At 35.8% G+C, this 24,820-nt stretch overlaps 2 protein-coding genes across 15 annotated transcripts in view; one reads left to right on the forward strand and one right to left on the reverse strand.

Annotated features, from left to right (window-relative positions):
- Positions 1–24,820, forward strand: part of LOC101025789 (putative prolyl-tRNA synthetase associated domain-containing protein 1) — a 149,292-nt gene that overhangs the window by 52,095 nt on the left and 72,377 nt on the right. Inside the window, exon 5 of one of the 2 annotated variants that reach the window (XR_004178257.1) lies at positions 7,253–8,068. The exons of the other annotated variant lie outside the window; for it this stretch is intronic. The gene's annotated coding sequence lies outside the window, so the exon portion shown is untranslated. Of the gene's footprint in view, positions 1–7,252; positions 8,069–24,820 lie in introns of those variants that run through there. 2 annotated transcript variants of the gene reach the window in all.
- CCDC88A (coiled-coil domain containing 88A) overlaps positions 1–24,820 on the reverse strand; it is a 130,819-nt gene that overhangs the window by 46,028 nt on the left and 59,971 nt on the right. For all 13 annotated transcript variants that reach the window (XM_031655177.1, XM_031655170.1, XM_031655173.1 and 10 more), the window contains 9 exons: positions 23,643–23,815; positions 17,478–17,559; positions 14,144–14,302; positions 12,328–12,474; positions 11,608–11,752; positions 7,214–7,398; positions 4,399–4,536; positions 1,838–2,908; positions 244–371 (listed from right to left, as the gene is read on the reverse strand). In XM_031655177.1, the coding sequence (XP_031511037.1) occupies positions 244–371; positions 1,838–2,908; positions 4,399–4,536; positions 7,214–7,398; positions 11,608–11,752; positions 12,328–12,474; positions 14,144–14,302; positions 17,478–17,559; positions 23,643–23,815 (2,228 nt within the window). The remainder of the gene's footprint in view (positions 1–243; positions 372–1,837; positions 2,909–4,398; positions 4,537–7,213; positions 7,399–11,607; positions 11,753–12,327; positions 12,475–14,143; positions 14,303–17,477; positions 17,560–23,642; positions 23,816–24,820) is intronic.

Below are 24,820 nucleotides of genomic sequence, written 5' to 3' on the forward strand. Positions count from 1 at the left end.
TCAGGCTGATCTCGAACTCCCGACCTCAGGTGATCTGCCCGCCTCAGCCTCCCAAAGTGCTGGGATTACAGGCGTGAGCCACCGCACCCGGCCACACAACTTTCTTTAAGGGAAGAAAGGAACCAGAAATAGGGTGAAATATATAAATGTTTTCTATAGCTAATACAGAAAAGAATTAATGTATGAGAAAAAAAAAAAAAAAAAAAAAATTTCAACTGTTTGCCAAGTAGACTTAGTACTTACCTGTCATCAGTACTTTGCTCATCATGTAAGAGTCTCTCCTTATTTAACCCTATCTTCTCAAGCTCATGAGTTAATTTTTCAAGATCATTGTTCATCTGTTGGGTCTTCAATTTTTCACTCACCAAATCCTTATTTTAAAAGAAATGCAAAACTCACGTGTCAAGGGCATAAACATCTAAGAAAGTCAGCTAAGATTCTAATTACCACCATCTAGGAATACATGTAATTTGAACCAGGAAATGTCGTTAAACCATTCCTTCATTATTAAAATGTAGCTGAAGTTATAACCTAGTTGAAATAACTTTTTTCCTTTTTTTTTATGCTAATGCGTTAAACAAAACCTTAAAAGGGAGTAGTAACTCTTTACTTGTGAATATGCATTTAGGTTTGAAAACTGTGGGGGAAAAACATATCCATTTACTTTTTAATAACGAGCCTGAACTTTAGTGCACCTTTCTTCTTATAAATATATGTTGACTATAACACTTCTCTCCCACAAGATCCCTTCTCCCAGTGAAAGAGGTCTTATGATACTGATCTGAAGAACTAGAGGATGTTCTTAGAAGTTTAGGCACAAGGAACCTGTTGTTCATGTGTATAAGTCTACAGAAGAGAAAAATAAAAGGTCCCTCTCAATGCCTCTTTAGCAGAAATGCAGACTGCCCAATGTGACCTTCTGCCAGAATGCTAATATACTTTTAAATTGAACTTAAACGGTTATCACATATTATAATGCTTAGAGATGGGGAAAAAGGGCCAAACACACACCTTCTGACTTGCACCAACCATGTTTCACAGAACATACTGCCAATTTACTCCTGGAAGTTTCAGAATTCTTCTTGATACATAGATTCAAGCAAATACTAGTTGCTCAGTGTTGAACAGTTGAACCTGATTTGCATTCTCTGGCTTTGAGGTCAAAATTCATGGGGCTTTGGAGTCTGAAAAATCTGGATTTGAATCCAGTAATCCAACTCTGCTATTTATTAGCCGTGTGATCCTGAGTAAATTATTTAATGTTTCTGAACCTGTTTTCTCATCTAAAAAATGGATATAATACTTATAAAGGATTAGTTGTAAAGATTATGTGCATGTATATATATGTATATATATTTGTGTGTATATATATTATTTATATATATACAACTTACATGAAGATTTTAGCCCAGTACTTGGCACATAGCCCTCAATAAAAAGTAGCTATCATGCTTATTATACTTAGAATTTAGTAAGAGTTTTGATCAAGCATTTTATCATTATATTGAAATAAAGGTTTAAAATTATAATGTAATAAGTCAGATACCACTAGGAAACTTTATTACTACAAATTCTTTTAAAAATACAATTTATAGGTATTTCTTAGTTTAACAAAAGTAGGAAACTTGGAAGGTATTTCTAGTTCTAATTCCAAAATTCTACTGAACCATAAAATAGATGATGCAAATTACTGATAGATTCCAATAAAACTTAAAGAAACCTTGAGTTAAAAATATTAAAAATGATGCAAATTAATGATAGGTTCCAATAAAACTTAAAGAAACCTTGAGTTAAAAATATAAAAAATATTTGCCTTAATTTAGGTAAACATATTTACCTCACGTAGTGTAACCAACGTTTTTATATCAATAGTTGCTCTTTTCACAAGCTCCTTATTTTCTTTTTCTAGTTCTTTTAGACGGATACAAGATTCTTTATATACACCAATTTCTTTGGATAGAGTTTTGTTTTCTTTTTCCAAATTTCCAATCTTCACATTATTTTCTTCTAATGTGGTATCTTTAATTTCTGCTTGCTGTCGGAGTCTCTTATTTTCCTTCTCCAATTGTTTCTTATCCTTTTCCAGTTGAGAAGTCTCTTGCTCTAATGATTTATTTTCTTTTTCCAGTTGTTCTAGTCTTTTGCTAGATATTTTTAGTTCTTCTAGGTTTTTTTGCAATGTTTGATTTTCCATCTCTAAGTCTTGTAGTTCACTCTCTAATTGCTGGATTTTTTTATTGCTGTTCTCCAAAGCTTTTTGCAGTCTTTGATTTTCTATATCTAAACCCTGGTAGCTAACTTCCAAGCGTTCTGTTTTCTTGAAAGATGCTTTCAGGAGCTCCAGACCTTTTTTAAGTTGCTCTTTTTCACTTTCCAGTTCTTTGTTTTCTAGCTGTAGCTGAGCCATTTTCATGCTTGCACACTTCAAAGATTCTACATTCCTTCGCAGCTCTAAGTTTTCCTCATCAAGTTGGGAATTCTCTTTCTCTAGGGATTCTAACTGAAAGGTCAGATTTTTAAAGCTATCCAATGTTTTTTTTAATTTTCTATTTTCTCTTTCTAGCTCTGAATTTTCTTGTTCTAACGCCTCAATTTTTTCACAAGTAATTTTTAAATTAGTTATTTTTTTCTGTAACAATTCATTTTCTTTTTCAAGATGATGCAATTCATTTTCAAGTTCTTCTGCTCGTTCTCCTTTTTCTTTATAATGTTCCAATTCTTTTTTAATTTGTCTTTTTTCAAATTCAATCTTGCTTAGCTTGCTACTTGTTTCTTTGATAGATTCATGGAGAATTTTGTTTTCTTTTTCAATGTCTTTCACTCTTGCTTCTGCACTTATCTGGGACCGCTGCCTTAAAGAAGACACTGTTTGATTCAGATGTTCATTTTCCTGTTCCAATATCTTAATCTAATTTGAAAAACAAAATAATCAAAAGCTGTAATCGAGGAAAAACTAACTATGGTTTATCTCTTCCAAAAACTACCAAGAAAAGGGGAACAAAAAAAAAAGGGTACCAGAATGCCTGTCTTACTTTTAATTCTGACAAGTATTTACTGAAGACCACTGTGTACACATGCTGTCAGGTCATTAAAGTTCATGTCTTTAGGAAGTTCACAGTTTAAAGGAACGATTGAGAAATGTATTTTCTATTAATCATAATGGTCTTCAGATTATTTATAGTTACATGCTTCAAATACAAATAGGAATACCGGTGTCACACACACACATACCTCCTTGAGAACATAAGGTTTTACTTTTACTGAGTAACTTTTGCAATGCCTACAGTGGGTCCTCAGTAAATACGTGCTGTATTGTATGTGTATATATCGGTTTGTATGTGTGTGTATTCATTCCCAAAAATAATTCTAAGTAGGAAGCATCAAAATCACAAAAATTACTGGGTACATTTGAGAACTAATTCATCCAATTTATACCATGACCTAATACAATGATTCTCAAAATTTAGTGTGTTAAATAATCTCAAGAAGCTTGGAAAAGTGAAGATTGAAGCTTAGTCTAGAATTTCTGTTCTGTCTCTCTAAAGAAACCTTCATTTTTATGGCTGGTCTGAGGACTATACCTGGATGATATAAACAAATAATCTTACTTCTAAAAAAATTAATGCTCAGGCATGGTGGCTGACACCTATAATCCTAGCACTTCGGGAGGCTGAGGCCGGAATATCTCTTGAGCTCAGGGGTTTGAGACCAGCCTGGGGAGCATAGCGATACTTTGTCTCTACCAAAAAATAAAAATTAAAAAAATTAAAAAATTATCTGGGCATGGTGGTGCATGCCTAGTAGTCCCAGCTGAGGTGAAAGGATTGCTTGAGCCTAGGTGTTCGAGGTTGCAGTGAGCTATGATTGTGCCATTGCACTCCAGCATCAGTGACAGAGCTGGACCCTGTCTCAAATACATAAATATTTCAAAAACAAATCAATTAATCTATCCAGTTCTCAGTGTCCTCAAACATAAAATAAGAATGAACATTAAACACTTGAAAACAAATTTCATAATATCCAAGACAGTGTGGTTGCCACCGCATTTCTCCCTCTTCGGTAGGTCAGAGGACAGCTGCATTTCCTGGCCAACTCCACTCAGGGACTCTAGAATCTGCAGCCCTATTCCATAGACGCTTGAAAGCACAAGAACTGCAAATGCTTATACTAGATGATTATCAAGCACACTAGCAGTTTAAAAAACTCTAAGCTTTCTCTTCAACTTTCCTAAGATACATAGGTTAGAAAATGAGGTAAAATTATAATTACTTTGAAATAAAAAAATTCTAAAATATTTCCCTTTAATGTTTATATCAACGTTTTGTTTGCATATATTTTAAATAACTTTTGCTAATAAATTTTAAAATACATGTTTACTTAGTAAAAAAATGTACGAACCTGTCTCTCTGAATTTTCTCTCAGTGTTTCAATTGTTTTTTCAAGCTGAGCTTTCTCCTTCATTAGATCCTTGCTTAAATTCTGACAATTCTGAAGACTTTGCTTTTCTTGAACAATCTCATTTTCAAGAATTTCAACCTAGAGAAAATTAAATCACAAAACAATATGTTAAATATTCTACAATAGTGAAAACATGTCAAAACAAAAGATAATCACTGAATAAAGGATAAAATAGTGTTAATATCCAAATGCTAAAATTTAAGAACTCAGTATAGAAATTCAAGCAGCATTCCATGCTAATTTCTGTAGCTGTATAAAATCTGCAGACATGATTTCTTATCCTATGCATCTTTTGGGGTAAGTTTCATTTTCTAAACACAAAGACAAATCCAGCTGAATAAATGATAATGTGCTATATGAGAACTATACAAACTTTTTTAAAAGATTCTCTTGGCTTCAGTGGATTTGTAAAGTAAAATTTTACTTATACTCAGAGAATTTCAGTGAGCAAGAAGGGAGAAGATATAAAAAGCATGAAGGAAAAGATGAGAAATAGTACAGTATAAGTTCAATGAGGAAAAAAGAAAGGACTTGGTTTAAAATAAAAAAGAGGGAGAAAAATACTACTACTATAAAAAAAGACTAAGGAAAACAGCAGCAAATATTTATATTTCAGGTTCAAATTTCTTTTCAATTACACATTTTAGAGATAAAAAATACTGGTAGTTAATATGTACAAAATAGAAAATTAAAGTTAAAAATATGCTAAGACTATTGATTTTTCCATTATCATATATTCAAACTAGGCAATTAAAAAAATCGAGAAGACTTTATAAAATATTCTACTGCAAATTAAATGTTAAATTCTTATGTCAATAGTGAAGCACTCTAAAGCAATTTTAATTTTTCTATTTTAACATTAATGGAAATAACTACACATGGAAACAATCTTCCAATAATATTTCTAGCCTGGGCAACATGGTGAAACCATGTCTCTACCAAAAACAAACAAACAAAAAAACCACAAAAAACAAAAAACTGAGCCAGGCATAGTGGCCTGTGCCTGTAGTCCTAGCTACTTGAGAGGCTGAGGTGGGAGGACTGCTTAAGCCTGAGAAGCGGAGGTTGCAGCAAGCTAGGATTGCGCCACTGCACTCCAGCCTGGGTGGCATAGTGAGACCCTAGCTCAAAATACTACTACTGCCAATAATAATGATAATAATAATAATATGAAAAGCACCAGGTCAAAAAACTTATCCAATAACTCAATTCAACATTAATTTACAGTTCAGGAAGCTTTCAGTTATGAATAATTAATCTGGTTCTCATATTACATATACGGAAATATATGAATGACAGTTATTGAAACTCATTTGTTGTTTTGTATCAATGGGATTAAAGTGAAACATTCAGTTTATAAAAAATCATTTTTACAATTAATTGATCAAAAATTGCTTGAATCACTAAGAATTTACAAATCAAACTTCAAAGCTAATTTCAAAAAGAAACTGTACTCTACAGGCCCAATTTTAACGACAACCAAAATAAAACTGTTCTAAATTCTAAATGGCCATCCTACTTTAACACTATATTGTCAAACACTTACTAAGATTATTTAGTTAATGGATTAAAGACAATGCAAAAACATTTTAAAACAGTAAAAATCTTACAAGAATACCAAGGAGCCTCTGAATAATCTTAGGCAGTGGTTCTCAAAGCATGATTCCAGGACAGCATGATGAGCATCACTTAGGAACTTCTTAGAAACAGTTCTTAGTCATGCATGTTTTTATGATGGGATTCTATTTATGTAGAATTATGTGCACAGAAAGATATGCAAAAACAAAACACTTGTTCTTCCACAGCTAAGTATCTCTGTTCAACCAGAGTCTGATTAAGATTCAAGTTTCATAATACCTAAATTGTGGTCTCTAAATATTATTTCCCACTAAAAGGAATAAAGGCTAATTTTAGAGAAATGGCTGTCTCCAGATCTGGGACAGAAAATATTCAAGATGAGCCTAGAATATTTTGTCATGGCAGAAAGACAGCTCTCAAGGAGTGCTAAGGCCATGTAATAAGGATTCAGAACCAAAGCAGCTTTTAAAGAGGCTTCCACTAGCCCAAGTTGAGACAGTAAGAAAAACAAGTGGAGTGGATTGAAACAACACAAATATTTTTAAATTCATGGGTTCATAATGATTCTGAAACAACAAACTCACTCACTGTTCTCTCAAGAAGATATGAGAGAACCAATTCATTATTTGGAAACTGGCAAATATAACTCCTCTAGCCCTGCTGCCTCTTTTTTTTTTTTTTTTTTTTTTTGAGACCGAGTCTTGCTCTATGGCCCAGACTGGAGAGCAGTGGCGCATCTCGGCTCACTTCAACCTCCACCTCCCAGGTTCAAGAGATTCTCCTGCCTCATCTTCCTGAGTAGCTGGGATCACCAGCACCCACCACCACATCCGGCTAATTTTTGTACTTTTAGTGGAGACAGGGTTTCACCATGTTGGCTAGGCTGGTCTCAAACTCCCGACCTCAGGTGATCCGTCCGCCTTGGCCTCCCAAAGTGCTGGGATTACAGGTGTGAGCCACCGCACCTGGCCAAGATCAGCTAGTAAATTCTTAATTGTTGAAGCTGAATAATGAGTATAGGATTCATTTACACCATATTTGTGTATATTTGAAAAATTTCAAAACAAGTTAAAATAACATTGAGGGTGCATTTAAAAAGTGGAAAATAAATGTGCCATTTATTTACACTTTTACAAGTATTTTTTAACATTAAAATAAACATTACATTTTAATTTACCTTTTTACTGAGTCTTTGATTTTCTTTTTCAATTTTCAGGATTTTGGAAGCATTGCCTTCTACAGAATCCACAGTAGTCCGAAGCTCTTCTACAGTTTTTGTCAAACTTTGATTTTCCATCTCTAACTTCAATAATCTACTTGATGTCAACTCATTCACCTCATGGCCCAGGGATTTCTGTGGTGCTATAATATTGAAAAATACACCATTGTATTTACTCTTTACCATTTTTACTATGTTTACTCTTTACTATTTAAAAAGTTCAGTATATATGCATTGCATCATTTGATCCTTAACTTTATTAAAAATTCAATGAGGTTATATAAGATAAACATGATAAGAGAGGTAAATCTTTTTCTCCTTTTCTTTTTTTCTTTTTTTAAAGAGATGGGATCTCTCTCTGTCATCCAGGCTGGAGTGCAGTGATGCATTCCTAGCTCACTGCAGCCTCAAACTCCTGGTCTGAAGGGATCCTCCCAGTTCAGTCTCCCAAACGGCTGGGACTACAGGTACAGCCAGCTAATTTTTTTATTTTTTAGTAAAGACTGGGTCTCTGTTACTTAGGCTGGTCTGGGACTCCTGAGCTCAAGCAATCCTCCTGCCTTAGCCTCCCAAAGTGCTGGGATTACAGGCATGAGCTGCTGCACCCAGCCAAGAGATGAATCTTTAACTTTTAATGCATCCACAGCATTCCAGTGAAAAAAAGCATAAAATTTAGATTGAAGAAACTGGAGTTCAAGCAGACCCATTAAATATTTTGCTGATACAAGAACATTAGGATTTACAAATGAAAGATGAGACCTACTATTTCAAGAAAGGAAATGAATAAAGGCACTGGAGGGAATTTCCAGTGTATGCTTTTGTGTATGTTTCAAATTCTTCTTCATAAAAACCAAAGAAACACATGCACATCCAACATATCCCCCACCATGTATAAAATCTCTTCAAAATTAGATAAGTAAATAACCTCCATATTTAAGTAAGGAAAACCTCAATTTTTATTTCCAGCTTTTCTAGTCATCATGTTGTTAATCTTTTACTGAAAGCTGGTATACTGAATAGTTACTGACTTTTAACATTCCATTAGTTGCCCAAGTCTTTTTTTAAATTAAAAGATTATTTAAATTTAACTATAAACTTACAGGATACATTATTCTAAGTAGCAACTAATGAAGGATTAAACAAATTTTGAAAATACAATACTACTTGTTTTATTTTGGCTAAAAGTTCAAAATGAATATTCTGAGCATGCTGAAATTATTTTAAAATCTTTAATCCACTTCCATTCATTATCCCTTTATAAATCTGATTCTGTCTTAAGATATCTATTAAAACACAGTATAGAGTTTAAATATATAATATTCCCCAAGAGTAGCATTACTGTTAATCTACCTGGATTAGGTGTTTTTAAATAGTCACCACGATAAACAATAGATCTCTTGAAATTATTCCCATCTAAGTGAAATCTTGTGTCCTTTGACTAACATCTTCCCTATACCCTCAACCCCTCAGCCTCTGCTAACAACCATTTACTCTGTTTCTATGAGTTTGAATTTTTTTGATACCACATATAAATGAGATCATGCACTATTGTCTTTCTGTACCTAGCTTATGTCACTTAACATAATGCCCTTCAAGTTCATCCATATTGTTGCAAATGACAGATTTTTTTTTTTTTTTTTTTTTGAGACAGAGTCTCGCTCTGTCACCCAGGCTGGAGTGCAGTGGCGTGATAGTGGCTCACCGCAACCCCACCTCCCAAGTTGAAGAGATTCTCCTTCCTCAGCTTCCCGAGTAGCTGGGATTACAGGAACCTGCCAGCACGCTCGGCTAATTTTTGTATTTTTAATAGAGATGGGGTTTCACCACGTTGGCCAGGCTGGTCTCAAACTCCTGGTCTCAGGTGATCTACCATCTCAGCCTCCCAAAGTGCTGGGATTACAGGCGTGAGCCACCATGCCCGGCCAAACATTTTTTTTTGTTTGTTTGAGACAGAGTCTCACTCTGTTGCCAGGCTGGAATGCAGTGGCACAATCTTGGCTCACTGCAACCTCCACCTCTTGGGTTCAAGTGATTTTCCTGCCTCCGCCTCCCAAGTAGCTGGGATTACAGGCGTGCGCCACCATGCTCAGTTAATTTTTTTTTTTTTTTGTATTTTAAGTAGAGACAGGGTTTCACCATGTTGGCCAGGATGGTCTTGATCTCTTGACCTCAGGAACTGCCTGCCTCGGCCTCCCAGAAGTGCTGGGATTACAGCCATGAGCCACCACACCTGGCACCCCCCCTTTTTTTCTTCCTGGGACAGAGTCTCACTGTGTCACCTAGGCTGGAGTGCAATAGGGTGATCTCAGCTCACTGCAACCTCTGCCTCCCAGATTCAAGAGGTTCTCCTGCCTCAGCCTCCCAAGTAGCTGGGATTACAGGTGCACGCCACCATGCCTGGCTAATTTTTGTATTTTTAGTAGAGACGGGGTTTCACCATATTGGTCAGGCTGGTCTTGAACTCCTGACCTCGTGATTCATCTACCTCAGCCTACCAAAGTGCTGGGATTACAGGTGTGAGCCACTGCACCTGGCCAGAATTTCATTCTTTTTATGACTAATATTCCATTATGTATATAAAACACATTTTCTTTATCCATCATTTCATTGACACAGATTGATTCCATATCTTGACATTTGTGAATAATGCTGCAACAAGCATGGGAATACAGATATCTCTTTGATATACTGATTTAATATCCTTTAGATATACACCCAGGAGCAAAACTGCTGAATGCTATGAGAGTTCTATTTTTAATTTTTTGAGGAACCTCCACACTGTTTTCCAGAATGACCGAACCAGTTTACATTCCCACCTATTTCATAGAAACTTGAAAGCACAACTACTGCAAACTTTTATACTAGGTGATTATTGAACACACTGGCGTTTAAAAAACTTCTAAGATACTTTTAACTTTCCTAAGACACATGGGTTAGAAAATGAGATAGAAAAGTTCTGAAGCAAATTTTCTGAAATTCTGTAAATTTTCTAGAAAGTCCCTTGTATAATTTAAAAAATTAAAACTACACCACAGTAAAGCAAATATTCAGTTCTACAACCCCAGCTAAGATCAATTACAAAACAACAGTGACAGAATAATAATGATATTTAATACTTGAATGCTTACTATTTACCAGGCACTATTTAAGGGCCTCACAAATACCAACAATTTAATCCTCAGAAGTCTAGACTAACGGAGTAGTAATTCTTAATTAACAGAGTAATTCTAACTACCTTTAGTAGAAAATATTTAAGTCTGAATTGCTTTCTTTGTAACTCAATTCACAAGGAATATAATTTTTAAAGTTTCACAAATATTTTAAGTAACACAGGTTCAATGATTGAATATCATCACTTACTCTATAGTCGGTACATGGGGCCCCAGAATTTGGTATTCGATTCTCAAGTGTAAAATAGGAAGAACCTAATTGGTAATCAATAGGTGGAATCATCTATAGAGGTAATTATTCTGTAAGCACCAGATTATAAAATCTCAACAGTTTATGTCTACCTCAACAGTACATCCTCGGTGTCTGGTATAGTATTTTACACACGATAGGTGCTTAGTAAGTATTTGCTGAAGAAATGCAAGTAGAACAATCTAACACTGAGCAAAACTGACGAGTTTTGAAACTAGTCTAATTTGAATAAACGTGACCTAACTGGTGAATTTTTTTGTAATTTCAAAAATTCATATTGCACATCCAAAGCTATAATCCAAACAACTGTATAAAATTATGCCCAGCTTTGAGAAAGAGGACAAGTCAATGTGAAGCCCAGGAAAAAAGAGCCAAAAGTTAAAAATTTACCTGGGGGAATCTTTCATTAGGTCCATGGTATAACCAGGCTGGGCTGGTTGGCAGGTATAATCTTATAATGGAGACTATACATATTACAAGTAGTCATGAAGATCCTTAAATTAACTAATTCTAACTATATATTCACCTGAAAATTTGCCCATTATGCTTTGACTCCCTATTTGGGTTTACCTATAGTCAAAGAACATGCTGACCACTAATATGACTTTTCTATTCTATTTACTAGATGACTATATTTCTTAAAATAAATTAATAAACTGGTATTGCAGCCTCTTAGGATACTAACATGAAATAGTGGATAAGAAACCAATCAAATCTGTTATTGCATTCATAAAATTCAGTTGTAAGACATGCAAAGCTAGGGACCAGACCCAAGAAAATGCAAACAATGTATTACTGTGTGAAATCATATCTATGGAGACAGGTAGTCTTCTGAGATATCTCCCACTGCAGAAAATAAAGAACTGAAAGTAAACATAAATACAACTCCATGATTCAATTATCTATTTAAATTTTAAAAAAATTGAGAATACCTTCGGAAAGTTCACTAGTTCTGGATATCTGTTCCAGCTCCCAGCCAAGATGTAATGATTCATCCATACTTTGTTTCTGTGCCATTTCCAAAGTCATATTTTCTTCCATTAATTCTTCAATCTTTTTTCTATCCATATCTCGTTCCTTTTTTATTGGCAAGGATTAGGGAGAGAAAAAAGGCTAAGAAACAGTACAATTTCAAGCAAAAACTTTATTACTCAACTTTTATTTATCAGAAACTTAGTCATAATCATGAGTTCCTTAAACTGTTCAGTTTTGAAGGCACTTATAATTATCACTGGTAATTATACTGATTAAGTGTCTGACATCCTTTTAAGCTGATCTTTGGGGACACAATGAAAATTCTTCTTCATAGTCAACATACTGTTTTGGTGATCTAACAAAAGAATTATGAACCAACGCTAAATTTTAGCAAACAGATTTCTGTATTTTTAAAGACATGTTTACACAATAGCTTATTTATTGTGGTACTGAAAGGTTGAAGACAAAATTAGTAAGTAACATGCTTCTGTAACAAAAGCAGAAATTTCTACTACTTTTATATTTATATAAAGTTGGAGGCATCTAACTTATTTAGCTCTCTCTTCTCTGTTAAAGCCTCAAGGACACTAGCCATCCTTGCCAATACAAGGAAATCAGTTGAATCTTGAAAAGTTTTCCTTAGAGGCCATGTAACTGATCTATCTCTTAAAACTTACCATTTCCATATCATGAAGTTTAGCTTTTAGTTGTAAGTTCTCTTTTTCTAATTCATGTAATTTATCAGAACGAGCACGAGTTCCTTCTAGTTGGTCTTCCAACATGGTTTTTGTTTCTAATAAAACTTGATTGTCTTCTTTTAACTCCTATAAACATTTATCACAAATGTGTTAATATCTGTTAATTTTTTAAAGTTATGGAACATAAAGATTATCACAAAACATTAAGCCATCTTTATCAACAGTTCTATGCATGAGTAAACCTACTAATAGAAATACAATTAATATTTTCTTGGCTTTTTACCCCAGAATGCAAACAAAACACTCAGTACTTAAGATATGTAATACTACTGTAACTTCACATTAAATTGTCGGGGCATATTTAACTTCCTCAGTCACAAAGATAAGGAATTAACTAAGTAGAAGTAGTCTTCCAGATATTTAAGATACAACTCTCCATGGAATCCAGGCTTAATGTATTGACTGAAATAGATTTAAATATTTCTCTGTACTTTGGGCTATAACTTGGAAGTGAAGGGCTTGAGGTTTTTGCAGTAAAATACCAAGACTTGAATCAGAACTCGCATAAATCATAAACCAAGGCTCTATTAATAAATATTTTACATAAATACACCTTGAGGAAATCCTTAAAAGTCCCTGCATATGTTTTGAAGATAAAAGAGTTCATAATTCTATCTTGCTAAGTTATATACCTATGGTTTCTAAACTAAAGTCTAGAAAAAGTATACTAAGACAGTGATATTCATGAGAATCCCTTAACAGTGTCATGCATACACACGCCTTTAAATAACTGACAAATAATTAATATGTACTTTATCTCTACAGTCCTATGGGGTCTACTTACTGGTAACCTTCAAGTTAAAATGTTCTAACCACTTTCTCTTACATTTTCATTTCTTGATTTTGTATACTCTCTCCTTCTTATCCTACTACTGAAATTGACCAAAATCTCCTGTTTACAGATAATGAGGAAATTAGCTGAGAAAGAAGAAAAAGACACAAGACCTGTCAAAGTCTTTTTTTTTGTTTTGTTTGAGACAGAGTCTCACTCTGTCACCCAGGCTGGAGTGTAGTGGTGCGATCTCAACTCACTGCAACCTCCACCTCCTGGGTTCAAGCGATTCTCCTGCCTCAGCCTCCTGAGTAGCTGGGCTTACAGGCATGTTCCACCATGCCCGGCTAATTTTTTTATTTTTAGTTGAGACGGGGTTTTGACATGTTGGCCAGGCTGGTCTCGAACCCCTGACCTCAGGTGATCTGCCCTCCTTGGCCTCCCAAGTGCTGGGATTACAGACATGAGCCACTGTGCCCAGCCTGACTTGTCAAATTCTTGTCAAACTCAACTTCACATAACACTGAACTGTAACTATCAAGTTAGAAAAAATTTTTTTCATTTGTTTGCATATATAGAGGCTTCATTAATCTTAATTTAGTGATCTCAATTAAGAAGCAATCTGAAATATGTTTTGCTTTCACTTTTGGGAAAAAGTTTAAAATTAATAGAAATAAATATTTTGACTATAAGAAGGACTTCAAAGGTCTGCTCTATATATGATGCTAAGAAAAGGAATAAAAGAAGAGCCCCAAATAGTTCAATAAAACTAGTAATATCCACAGGTCCCTTTTGTAGAAGTCTAACTAAAAGCAATATGCTAATCTATCATAAAATAAACATACCCAAATGTATTTACTGTTTGTTCACCATTTCAAGAGTTTCTCATGTTTATTAACTGCATTTTAAATACGTTAAAATTCTAACACAGAAAAAAAAATCATGGTTAATTATGCAACATACCTCAACTCTTGCCTTATAAAATTCAATATCATGTAGTCTCTCTTTATATCTGCTGACTTCACTTTCAAGCTTATCAACTCTGATTGCTTTCTCTCGAAGTGCATCTAATTCATCTCGGTACATTCTGGCAGAGCGAGCATCCGAAAGCAAATTCATGTTCTAAATAAAAATTTAAAAATATATTTTAATTATTATTTTCCGTTATCAATTTGTTATTCTTTGTTGCACAATTTGATACATTTATTTATTCACTGAGACAGAGTTTCACTCTTGTTGCCCAGGCTGGAGTGCAATGGTATGATCTCAGCTCACGGCAACCTCCGTCTCCCAGGTTCAAGCACTTCTTCTCCCTCAGCTTCCCAAGTAGCTGGGATTACAAGTTCCCACCACCATGCCCGGCTAATTTTTGTATTTTTAGTAGAGATGGAGTTTCGTTATGTTGGCTAGGCTGGTCTCAAAACTCCTGACCTCGGGTGATCCACTCACCTCAGCCTCCCAAAGTGCTGGGATTACAGGCGTGAGACACTGCACTTGGCTAATAAATTTACTTTAAAAATCAATGAATTACATACTTTAAAAAGGTGAATTTTATGGTATGTAAATTATATCTAATTTTTTTTTTTAATGGGGAGATATAAACTTTTTTTTTCATTATCTTGGATACATTACTAAAATTTTTTAAAGCCTTTTTTAAAAGAACGAAGTATTTTAAACATATATATATACACATTTATGCTCATATTTTTTAAATATGTTCTCTGTCAGGAATGTAAACAATATTCAGGATATTTTAAAATAAGTTAACATCCATGTAACACAACCATTTGCAATTAATTTATGGTGAAAAAGTTAATTTAAAAAAAAAAGATGGTAAAAATACAGAAAAGGCAAACAATATTACTAAAATAAATCATTAATTACTGTACAGAAGTAAAGTTTCTATAGATATGTTGTGACATACCAAAATCTTGCTGACATTTTTTTAAAGCTTCCAAGTAAAATCATTAGTGCATATATTAATATCATTTGAGACAAATATTAAAATCCAACCTTTTAAAAGCCTTATTGTAATCTTTTAGGATAGTAGTTCTTAAAGTATAATCCAGGGTCTTCTGTGGGCCCTGAAACCTTTTCAGGGAGTTCAGAAGGTCAAAACTATTTTCATAATAACACTAAAACATTATTTGTCTTTTTCACTTTCATTCTCTCATGAGGGCACAGTAAAGTTTTCCAGAGGCTACATGGTGTGTGACATCTTAACAGACTAAATGCAGAAACAGCTATGAGAATCTAGTAGTAGTCATCTATTAAGCAAGGTATTAAAGAGATCTGCAAAAATGTAAAATAGTATCATTCTTTTCATTATTCTTTGTTTTGGAAAATAATGGTTATTTCATTAAAATACCTATGTATTCATCTACCTATTTTTTTTTTTTTGAGACAGAGTCTCACTCTGTCACCCAGGCTGGAGTGCAGCAGTGACACCATCTCAACTCACTGCAAACTCCACCTCACAGGTTCAAGAGATTCTTGTGCCTGTCTCCCAAGTAGCTGGGATTATAGGTGTGCACCACCACACTCACTTAATTTTTGTATTTTCAGTAGAGACAGGGTTTTGTCATGTTGCCCAGGCTGGTCTTGAATTCCTGGCCTCAAGTGATCTGCCTGCCTTGGCCTTCCAAAGTGCTGGGATTACAGGTATGAGCCACCACGCCCAGTCTATTTGTTTATTTTAGAGATGGAGTCTAACATGAAATGGGGTATTTTTTTAATGATTTTTTTTTTTTTTTTTTTTTGAGACAGCGTCTCACTCTGTTACCCAGGCTGATCACTGGCACATTCACAGCTCACTGCAGCCTCGACCTCCCAGGCTCAAGTGATCTTCCCACCTCAGTCTCCCAAGTAGCTAGGACTACAAGCGTGTGCCCAACTACGTGCAGCTAATTTTTTCATTTTTTTTGCAGCAATGAGGTTTTGTCATGTTGCCCTGGCTGGTCTTTAACTCCTGGGCTCAAGCAACCTACCTGCCTTGGCCTCCCAAAGTGCTACAATTATGGGCATGAGCCACTGCACCCAACCCAAGTGACTTAATTTTTTTTTTTTTTCTGAGACGGAGTCTCGCACTGTTGCCTGGGCTGGAGTGCAATGGCGCAATCTTGGCTCACTGCAACCTCCACCTCCTGGGTTCAAGCAATTCTCCTGCCGCAGTCTACTGAGTAGCTGGGATCACAGGTGCCCACAAACACGCCCGGCTAATTTTTTGTATTTTTAGTAGAGACAGGGTTTCACTATGTTGGCCAGGCTGGTCTTGAACTCCTGACCTCTTGATCCACCTGCCTCAGCCTCCCAAAGTGCTGGGATTACAGGCGTGTGCCACTGCACTTGCCCAGACTTAAGTTTTTAAAAATTCATAGTTTCAGTTTTTAATATGATAAATACCAATAGATATAATCCATATTCAACCAATCCTCATTAATTTTTAAGAGTGGTGAGGAGGCTTGAGACCAAAAAGACTGAAAACTACTGCTTTAGAGAGAACCAACATACATTAAAAAAAAAAAAAACACAAAAAAAACCCTGCTGCCAACAAGTAGAAAAGCAGCCACAGCATGTCTAGAAATAAAGACTATGAAGACCAGTCTCATTTATCTATGAAGGTCCCACTTTATGATCCGGCAATTACAGTATTCCCTGCATCTAAAATGGCAGGTATGGGGAAGTTAAGGGAAAAAAACAACTATCCAGCCTTATCCTAATCCTTAGCACTTATGGATTAAAGAGCTCACACACTAATCTCAAATAAAAATGAAACATTAGAGTGACTGTAAAAGTGAGCTATTAATTACTCTTGGTTTAAGGTGAAAAAAGAAGAAGCTGCTGTAAAATAAAGATACTTTAAAAATTTTTTAAATCTTATTTAATAGGAAAAGAGTGAAAAAAATCAAAAAGCATTCTGTCATATATAAATACGTATAAAGCACTATCAGGCAGCAGAGACACAGAGAGATACACATAAAGAGCATAGTTTACAGTAGAGGTGTTCTAGCTTCCAAGGCCACAGAAGCCAAACACATCAAAAAGAAAAATCTGGAACTACCCCAGTCCTAAGTAGCTCTTTTGAATCTTAGCAGAGTTTGAACAGCATTAACATGGAAGAAAGTTTGGCTCTGGCATTTTTGAAGAGAGAGACTCTGAAAAAATCATCCAATCTCTGGAAGCCTCAGTAACCTCATTTATTTATATAAGCATTGAAGGAAAGGTTATAAATTACAAGGAAGAAAATCAATTTCCAATTACTTGGTGGTCCTAAATAATAGATATTCCAGGTACCAACCTCTTGTTGCAGCCTTTTGAGTTCTATTTCCATTTGCTCAAGTTCTTGTTTACAATCCAACAACTGTTCAGTCTTTTCCTCCCTTAAATGCAAAAATACATTCATTAAGCATATTATTTTTGAAAACTGTGATCATCATCTGCATTAATATAAATGTATTATCACTACTAAATAACTAGTTGAACATAGTATTAGCCATAACCCTAATCTAGAAGAGAAAAAAATATAGGTATTAGGAATTTATACAATTAGATGCCATTAATCAAACCTCTTCCCTTTTTCCAAAGGCTAACCTCAATGGCTGATGTTCTCATAGTATGTAATACAGTTTTTCTCTTCCTCTCTTTTCATCTTTCCTGCCCTCCACCCCTTCCATTTCCACTCTTCTTTCTCTCTTCCTCACTCTCTGCAGTTACAGACAGTTAAGCTAAGAATTTTTTTTGAGACAGAGTCTTGCTCTGTCGCCCAGGCTGGAGTGCAATGGCAGGAACTTGACTCACTGCAACCTCTGCCTCCCAGGTTCCAGCAATTCTCCTGCCTCAGTAGCTGGGATTACAGGCGCCCGCCACTATGCAGGCTAATTTTTTTTATTTTTAGTAGAGACGGGGTTTCACCATGTTACTCAGGCTGGTCTCGAACTCCTGACCTCAGGTGCTACCTGCCGTGGACTCCCAAAGTGCTGGGATTACAGGCATGCGCCACTGCGCCCGGCCTAAGCTAAGAATTTTTATGCAAGGCAGTTCTACCTGCGTCTGAGACTTATAAGGGTCTCCAACTATTTTCAACATTTACAGTGGCTGAAAGGAAATTATTACTTCCAATTGCCGTAAGATACTAAAATCTTTACTTCTTTATTGGTTTCAGCCTATAAACATCCTCGAATTTCTTCTATTAGTTTTTCTCTTAGAATTGCTTTACTTCTAATCTCCATTTTCTCTCTCTCCTTCACAATCAAGCTCCTTAAAATAAGCCTCCACTACTATCTCTACTTTTCTACCCTCTGTTCTTTAATAATAAAGTAAATGTTCACTGTATAAAACAATTTATTGTTCTAATCTCCTCATGCCCTTACATTTTTCAAAACAATTATATATTAATACATATTATAAAATATGTTTATATTATTTAAAATATATTATTAAAAATATATATACTTATATATTTTAAGAGACAAGATTTCACTCTGATGCCCAAGCTGGAGTGCAGTGGCATGATCACAGCTCACTGCAACCCTGAACTCCTGGACTCAAGTGATTCTCCTGCCTCAGCATCTGGAATAGCTGGGACTACAGGCATGTGCCACCACTTCTGGCTAATTTTTTGTAGAGATGAGGTCTCACTCTGTTGTCCAGGGTGGTCTTGAGCTCCTGGCCTCAAGCAATCTTCCTGCCTCAGCCTCCCACAGCACTGGGATTACAGGCATGAGCCATGGTGCCCAGCCCAAAACCATAATTTTTAATGGTAGAAAAATATTCCCTTTGCTAGAGAAACCATACCCTATTAAATGGATTCCATTTTTCACTGTACTATATAATCTTTTAGTAAATAAGCTCATTACTATATATAAAATCCTGTGTATTTCGGGACAGTTTTCTTCTTCTTTTGTTTTTTAAGAGACAGGGTGTCACTATGTTGCCCAGCCTTGCTTTGAACTCTTGGGCCCAAGAATTCCACCCAGCCTGCTAAGTAACTGGGACTACAAGCGCGCACTGCTGTGCCTGGCTTTTGGGACAGATTTCTAAAAGTGCATTACAAGTTAAAAGGCATTTGAAACAGGTTAAGTATCCCTTATCTGAACTGCTTTGGACCCAGAAGTGTTCAGAATTTTTTCAAGTTTTTTTTTTTCCCCCTTTGAGACAAGGTCTCACTCTGCTACCCAGGCTGAAGTGCAGTGGTGCAATCCCAGCTCACTGCAGCCTTGACCTCCTGGTTCAGGTGATCCTCCTGCCTCAAGCTCCCACCACGTAGCTGGGACCACAGGCACGTGCCACCACACTGCAGCCTTGACCTCCGGTTCAGGTGATCCTCCTGCCTCAAGCTCCCACGTAGCTGGGACCACAGGCACGTGCCACCACACTCCTACTTTTAAAAAATTATTTGCAGAGACGGGTCTCCCTGTGTTGCCCAGGCTGATCTCAAACTCCTGAGCTCAAGCAATCCTCTTGCCTCAGCCTCCCAAAGTGCTGGAATTACAGGAGTAAGCCACCATGCCCTGCCTCATTTTAACCATTTTAAACATATAATTCAGTGGCATTAATTATGTTCACAATGTTGAATGTTGGCCATTCCTTATGTATGTTAACACACAGAATTCAAAACAGATGTCTACACAAAAATATGCACCTGAATGTTTATAGCAGCATTATTCATAATAGCCAAAAACTGGATTCAAATGCCCATCAACCAAAAAACGGCTAATCAAAATGTGGTATATCCATTCAGTGGAATATTACTCAACTCTAAAAATAATAAAGTATTGATACATGCTACAACATGGATGAACCTGGAAAACATTATGCTAAGTAAATGACGCCAGTCACAAAAGGCACGTACTGTATGATTTCATTTATACAATAAAATGTCCAGAATAGGCAAATTCATGAAAACAGAAAGTAGATTAGTGATTGCCAGGAGCTGACAGCAAAGGGGGATGGATAGTGACAGTGACTAAATATGGGGTTTCTTTTTGTGGTGATGAAAACGTCGTGAAATTGGTGTGTGGGCCGGCGCAGTGGCTCATGCCTGTAATCCCAGCACTTTGGGAGGCTGAGGCAGTGAATCACAAGGTCAGGAGCTCAAGACCAGCCTAACCAACATAGTGAAACCCTATCTCCACTAAAAGTAAAAAAATTAGCCAGGTGTGGTGGTGCACACCTGTAAATCCCGGCTACCCAGGAGGCTGAGGCAGAACTGCTTGAACCCAAGAGGCAGAGGCTGCAGTGAGCCAAGGTCACGCCATTGCACTCCAGCCTGGGTAACAGAGCGAGACTCCATCTCAAACAACAAAAACAAAACAAAAAAAAACACAAGAAATTGCTGTGTGATGACTGCACAACTCTTTGAATAGACTAAAACCACTGAATTGATCACTTTAAAAGGATTAATTTTCTGACCTGCGAATTATATCTCAATAAGGCTTTTATTTTTTTGAAAAATAACAAATAGTTAATATTAGAAAAATTCTTTCAAAACATGGGATTTATGGAGGCAGAGTTAAAGGGACTCTTTGGTAGTATTAACTACTGCATAAAAGTGAAATCACTATTTTAAATAAAAAAATTACTTCTTTTACCCATATCACAAATTATACTTTTACACTATATGTTTATAAATCAAAAGCAATTATATCATAATGTACTACCCCATAAATGAGTATGCTGTTAATTTGGACTTTCTGGTTGTAATTACTTATTGTATAGTTTCCATTCGGTATAAGGCAACCTGCCGTTTTTGTCGACCATGATTTCTGCACTTCATTCACTTTAGTAGAGATTTGTCCCAATAAAAAGAACTAATATGAGATTTATTTCTTTTTAATAGAAGAAATCCATAAAGAAACACATTTTCAAAGGGCAACGAAGATATTAGATGGTATTTGTTGAAAAGCTAGTTACTGAGAATACTTGTTGCAATACTGGCACATTTATTTACCCATTAAAAATATCCATTTACATTTTCTAATAAGTATTAGAAAACCAAATTTCATCAATCTCCTCAAGTTGTTTGGAATTTTAATATACTCTATGTACAAGTAAATTTTATTTAAAAATTAAATTCGAACATAGTGCAAAACCTTCAACGAATTCACAGCCATCATTACGGTTCTAATTGCATGCTTTATCTAAAGACTGGAGAAATTGTGCTAAATTATATGGAACAAACTAGTGTTCACTATTTAGACTATCCATTAACTGCCAGTCAAACTAATAACAGCAATCTCTTCCCTAATTTTCCTGGTGCAGCTGTTTATAGAATATCCTGGGCGTGTTCATTTCAATAGATACATAATAATGCAGACATCCACAAATGAAAGCTGTTATTTTTTATTTTCAAATTTTCCTATGGACTGTAATATTTTTTCTACCTTGCATATTCAGTCACTTTCTTTAACTACTTTAAATAATCAGTAAATAAATTTAATTGCTACATTGTGGTTTTAAACTTAAAATCTATATTCTGAAGCTCAAATTCCAAGAAACCAAACCAAAAAAAAAAAAAAAAAAAAAAAAACCGGCCGCCACAACAAAAATCCTTTGTTCTTTTAAAAGTACAAAATAAAAACAAATCTCCAGCAGAGACTGATCACATCTTTACTTGTGGTTCACCAAGGAATGCCTATGTAACATTTATGCTTAGTTTTCTGTAATAGTCTTTTAAAATTGAGAAAATACAATTTCATCAGCACTATCCAAATCTGAATGCAGTCATGCATCGTTTAAATATGGGAATACACTCTAACGAGTTAGGTGATTTCATCAATGGGCAAACATCACCGAGCATGTATAGTACTTACACAAATCTAGACGGTAATACCCTACTATACACCTAGGCTATGTGGTATAGCCTAGTGCTTCCAGACTACAAACTTATACAGCATGTGACAGTACTGAATACCATAGGCAACCATAACATAATGGTATTTGTGTTTTTAAACATATCTGAACATAGAAAAGGTACAGTAAAAATAGGATATAAAATATTAAAAATGGTACACTTTTTTTTTTTTTTTTGAGACAGAGTCTCGCTCTGTCCACCAGGCTGGAGTGCAGTGGTGTGCTTTTAACTCACTTCAACCTCCACCTCCTGGGTTCAAGCGATTCTCCTGCCTCAGCCTCCCAGGTAACTGGGACTACATACAGGTGCCTACCACCATGCCTGGCTAATTTTTGTATTTTTAGTAGACACAGGGTTTCACCATGTTGGCCAGGTTGGTCTTGAACTCCTGACCTCAAGTGATCCACCTGCCTCGGTCTCCCAAAGTGTTGGAATTACAGGCATGAGCCACATCATCAGCCATGTTTTTAATAAACTTTAGAATTTTTAAACTTAATTCTTTTATAATAATGTTTAGTAATGTTTAGTTTAAAATGTAAACACATTGTACAACTGTACAAAAATATTTTCTTTCTTTATATCCTTATTCTTTTTTTTTTTTGAGACAGTGTCTCGCTCTGTCACCCAGGCTGGAGTGCAGTGTCATCATCTCGGCTCACTGCAGCCTCCACCTCCCTGGTTGAAGCAATTCCCCTGCCTCAGCCTCCCGAGTAGCTGGGATTACAGGTGCACCTCACCATGCCCGGATAATTTTTTTGTATTTTCTAGTAGAGACAGGGTTTCACCATGTTGGCCAGACTGGTCCTGAACTCCTGACCTCAGGCAATCTGCCCACCTCAGCCTCCCAAAGTGCTGGGATTACAGGTGTGAACCACCGCGCCTGGCCTATATCCTTATTCTATCAGCATTTTTCTTTTCTGCTTTTACTTTTAAACTTTTTTGTTAAAAACTAAGACACACATTAGCCTAGGCCTACACAGGGTCAGGCACATCAAGGCGTTACTAGATGATAGGGATTTTTCAGCTCCATTGTAATCTTACAGGACCACCTACCATCATATATGTGGCCCATTGTTAAATAAAATGTCGTTACGTGGCACATGACTGTATTTACCTTTACTAAGTACGTGACTGAGGCATTTCAATGCAAGACACATACACGAAACTATCTTTTGGTAATAGTATAATGCCAAGAACTCAGTCTTTTAAAACATTAAGTTTTGGGGGGGGGGGGAAAGGTGCAAAACATTAATTTTAAAAGAGTTAGACTTACTGGTCTCCATCAGTAGTTCCTAGTAATTTGGATTTCAAGGAAAGTAAGACAAAAATTTAAGAGCTCCAATTTGCCAAAGGAGGACCTTATTTTAATAAAAAAAATACATTAACACTAGAAAGCTAGAAAGGCCATAAATCCAGAATAACAGGTATCCTTTAAATTGGTAAGATTTAACATAGGAAAACCTTATGCCAACCTCCTTATTTTTCTCATTTTGACACATACTTGTGAAAACACTGACACAAGCTAGAAATATTTCCATAAGCTTAAAAATATTGTTTAGGTAACCTTTGGGACCACATACATTCAATGAACCTCGAAAATCAGCAACTTACAATTCCTGCCTAAGCCTTCGTATCTTGGCTTTAGCATCTGCCAGTTCCACCGACAGATGTTGTCGACTTTCTGTTCGCTTCATGCCTGGAGAACCACAGGGTGACTGTGCAGATGAAGAGGCATGGGGTAGAGAATGAAGACCATCTCGCTCTTCAGAGAGTTCTATGATAGTCTAGAAATACACACAGAATCACTTTCAGTATTCTACGTATTAGCAAACTAAACACATCAATAAGATCCACTAGGTCTAAGAATTGTACTACAATATCAAAAACAATTCATTGCTCAAAAACATCTTAACTATCATATTTAGTTGTCATTCTTAAAAGTTCCATTCAACAGTTCATGCATGAGCTACTTAGTAAATGATACTAAAGAAGATAATGTTTTTTCCTTCCTAGTTTTTTTCTTTTCATATTTATTTATTTATTTATTTATTTTTTAAGTTCCGAGGTACATGTGGTAGGGTATGCATATTTGTTACATAGGTAAATGTATGCCATAGTAGTCTGCTGCACCTGACAACTCATCACCTAGGTATTAAGCCCAGCATGCATTAGCTCTTTTCCCTAATGTTTCCCCACCTGGCCTCCCCCGACAGGCTCCAGTGAGTGTTGTTCACCTCCCTGTGTCCATGTGCTCTCATTGTTCAGCTCCCACTGAAAAGTGAGAACGTGTGGTGTTTGCTTTTCTGTTCCTACATTAGTTTGCTGAGGATAAAGGTGTCAAGCTTCATCCATGTCCCTGCAAAGGACATGATCTCATTCCTTTTTAAGGCTGCACAGTATCCCATGGTTTATATGTAACACACTTTCTTTATCCAGTCTATCATTGAGGGGCATTTGGGTTCATTCCATGTCTTTGCTATTTTTTCCCTTCCTAGTTTTTTTAACAAAAGAAATCAATTATGAAGAAAATGATTAGATTAGACAGCCAATGGTGGAAAGGCATAAAAGACCTGCTGACATAGAAAAGAAATAAAGTGATTTGGCTGGCACTATGTTGTCCAATATAATAGCCAGTAGCATAGGTGACTATTTAATTAAAAATTTTTTAAGTTAAAAATTCAGTTCTGGGCCGGGCACAGTGGCTCACACCTACAATCCCAGCACTTAGGGAGGCCAAGGAGAGCAGATCATTTGAGGTCAGGAGTTCAAGACCAGCCTAACCAACATGG

The sequence above is a fragment of the Papio anubis genome, chromosome 14 (genome assembly GCF_008728515.1).
Source record: "Papio anubis isolate 15944 chromosome 14, Panubis1.0, whole genome shotgun sequence".
Taxonomy (NCBI): Eukaryota; Metazoa; Chordata; class Mammalia; order Primates; family Cercopithecidae; genus Papio; species Papio anubis.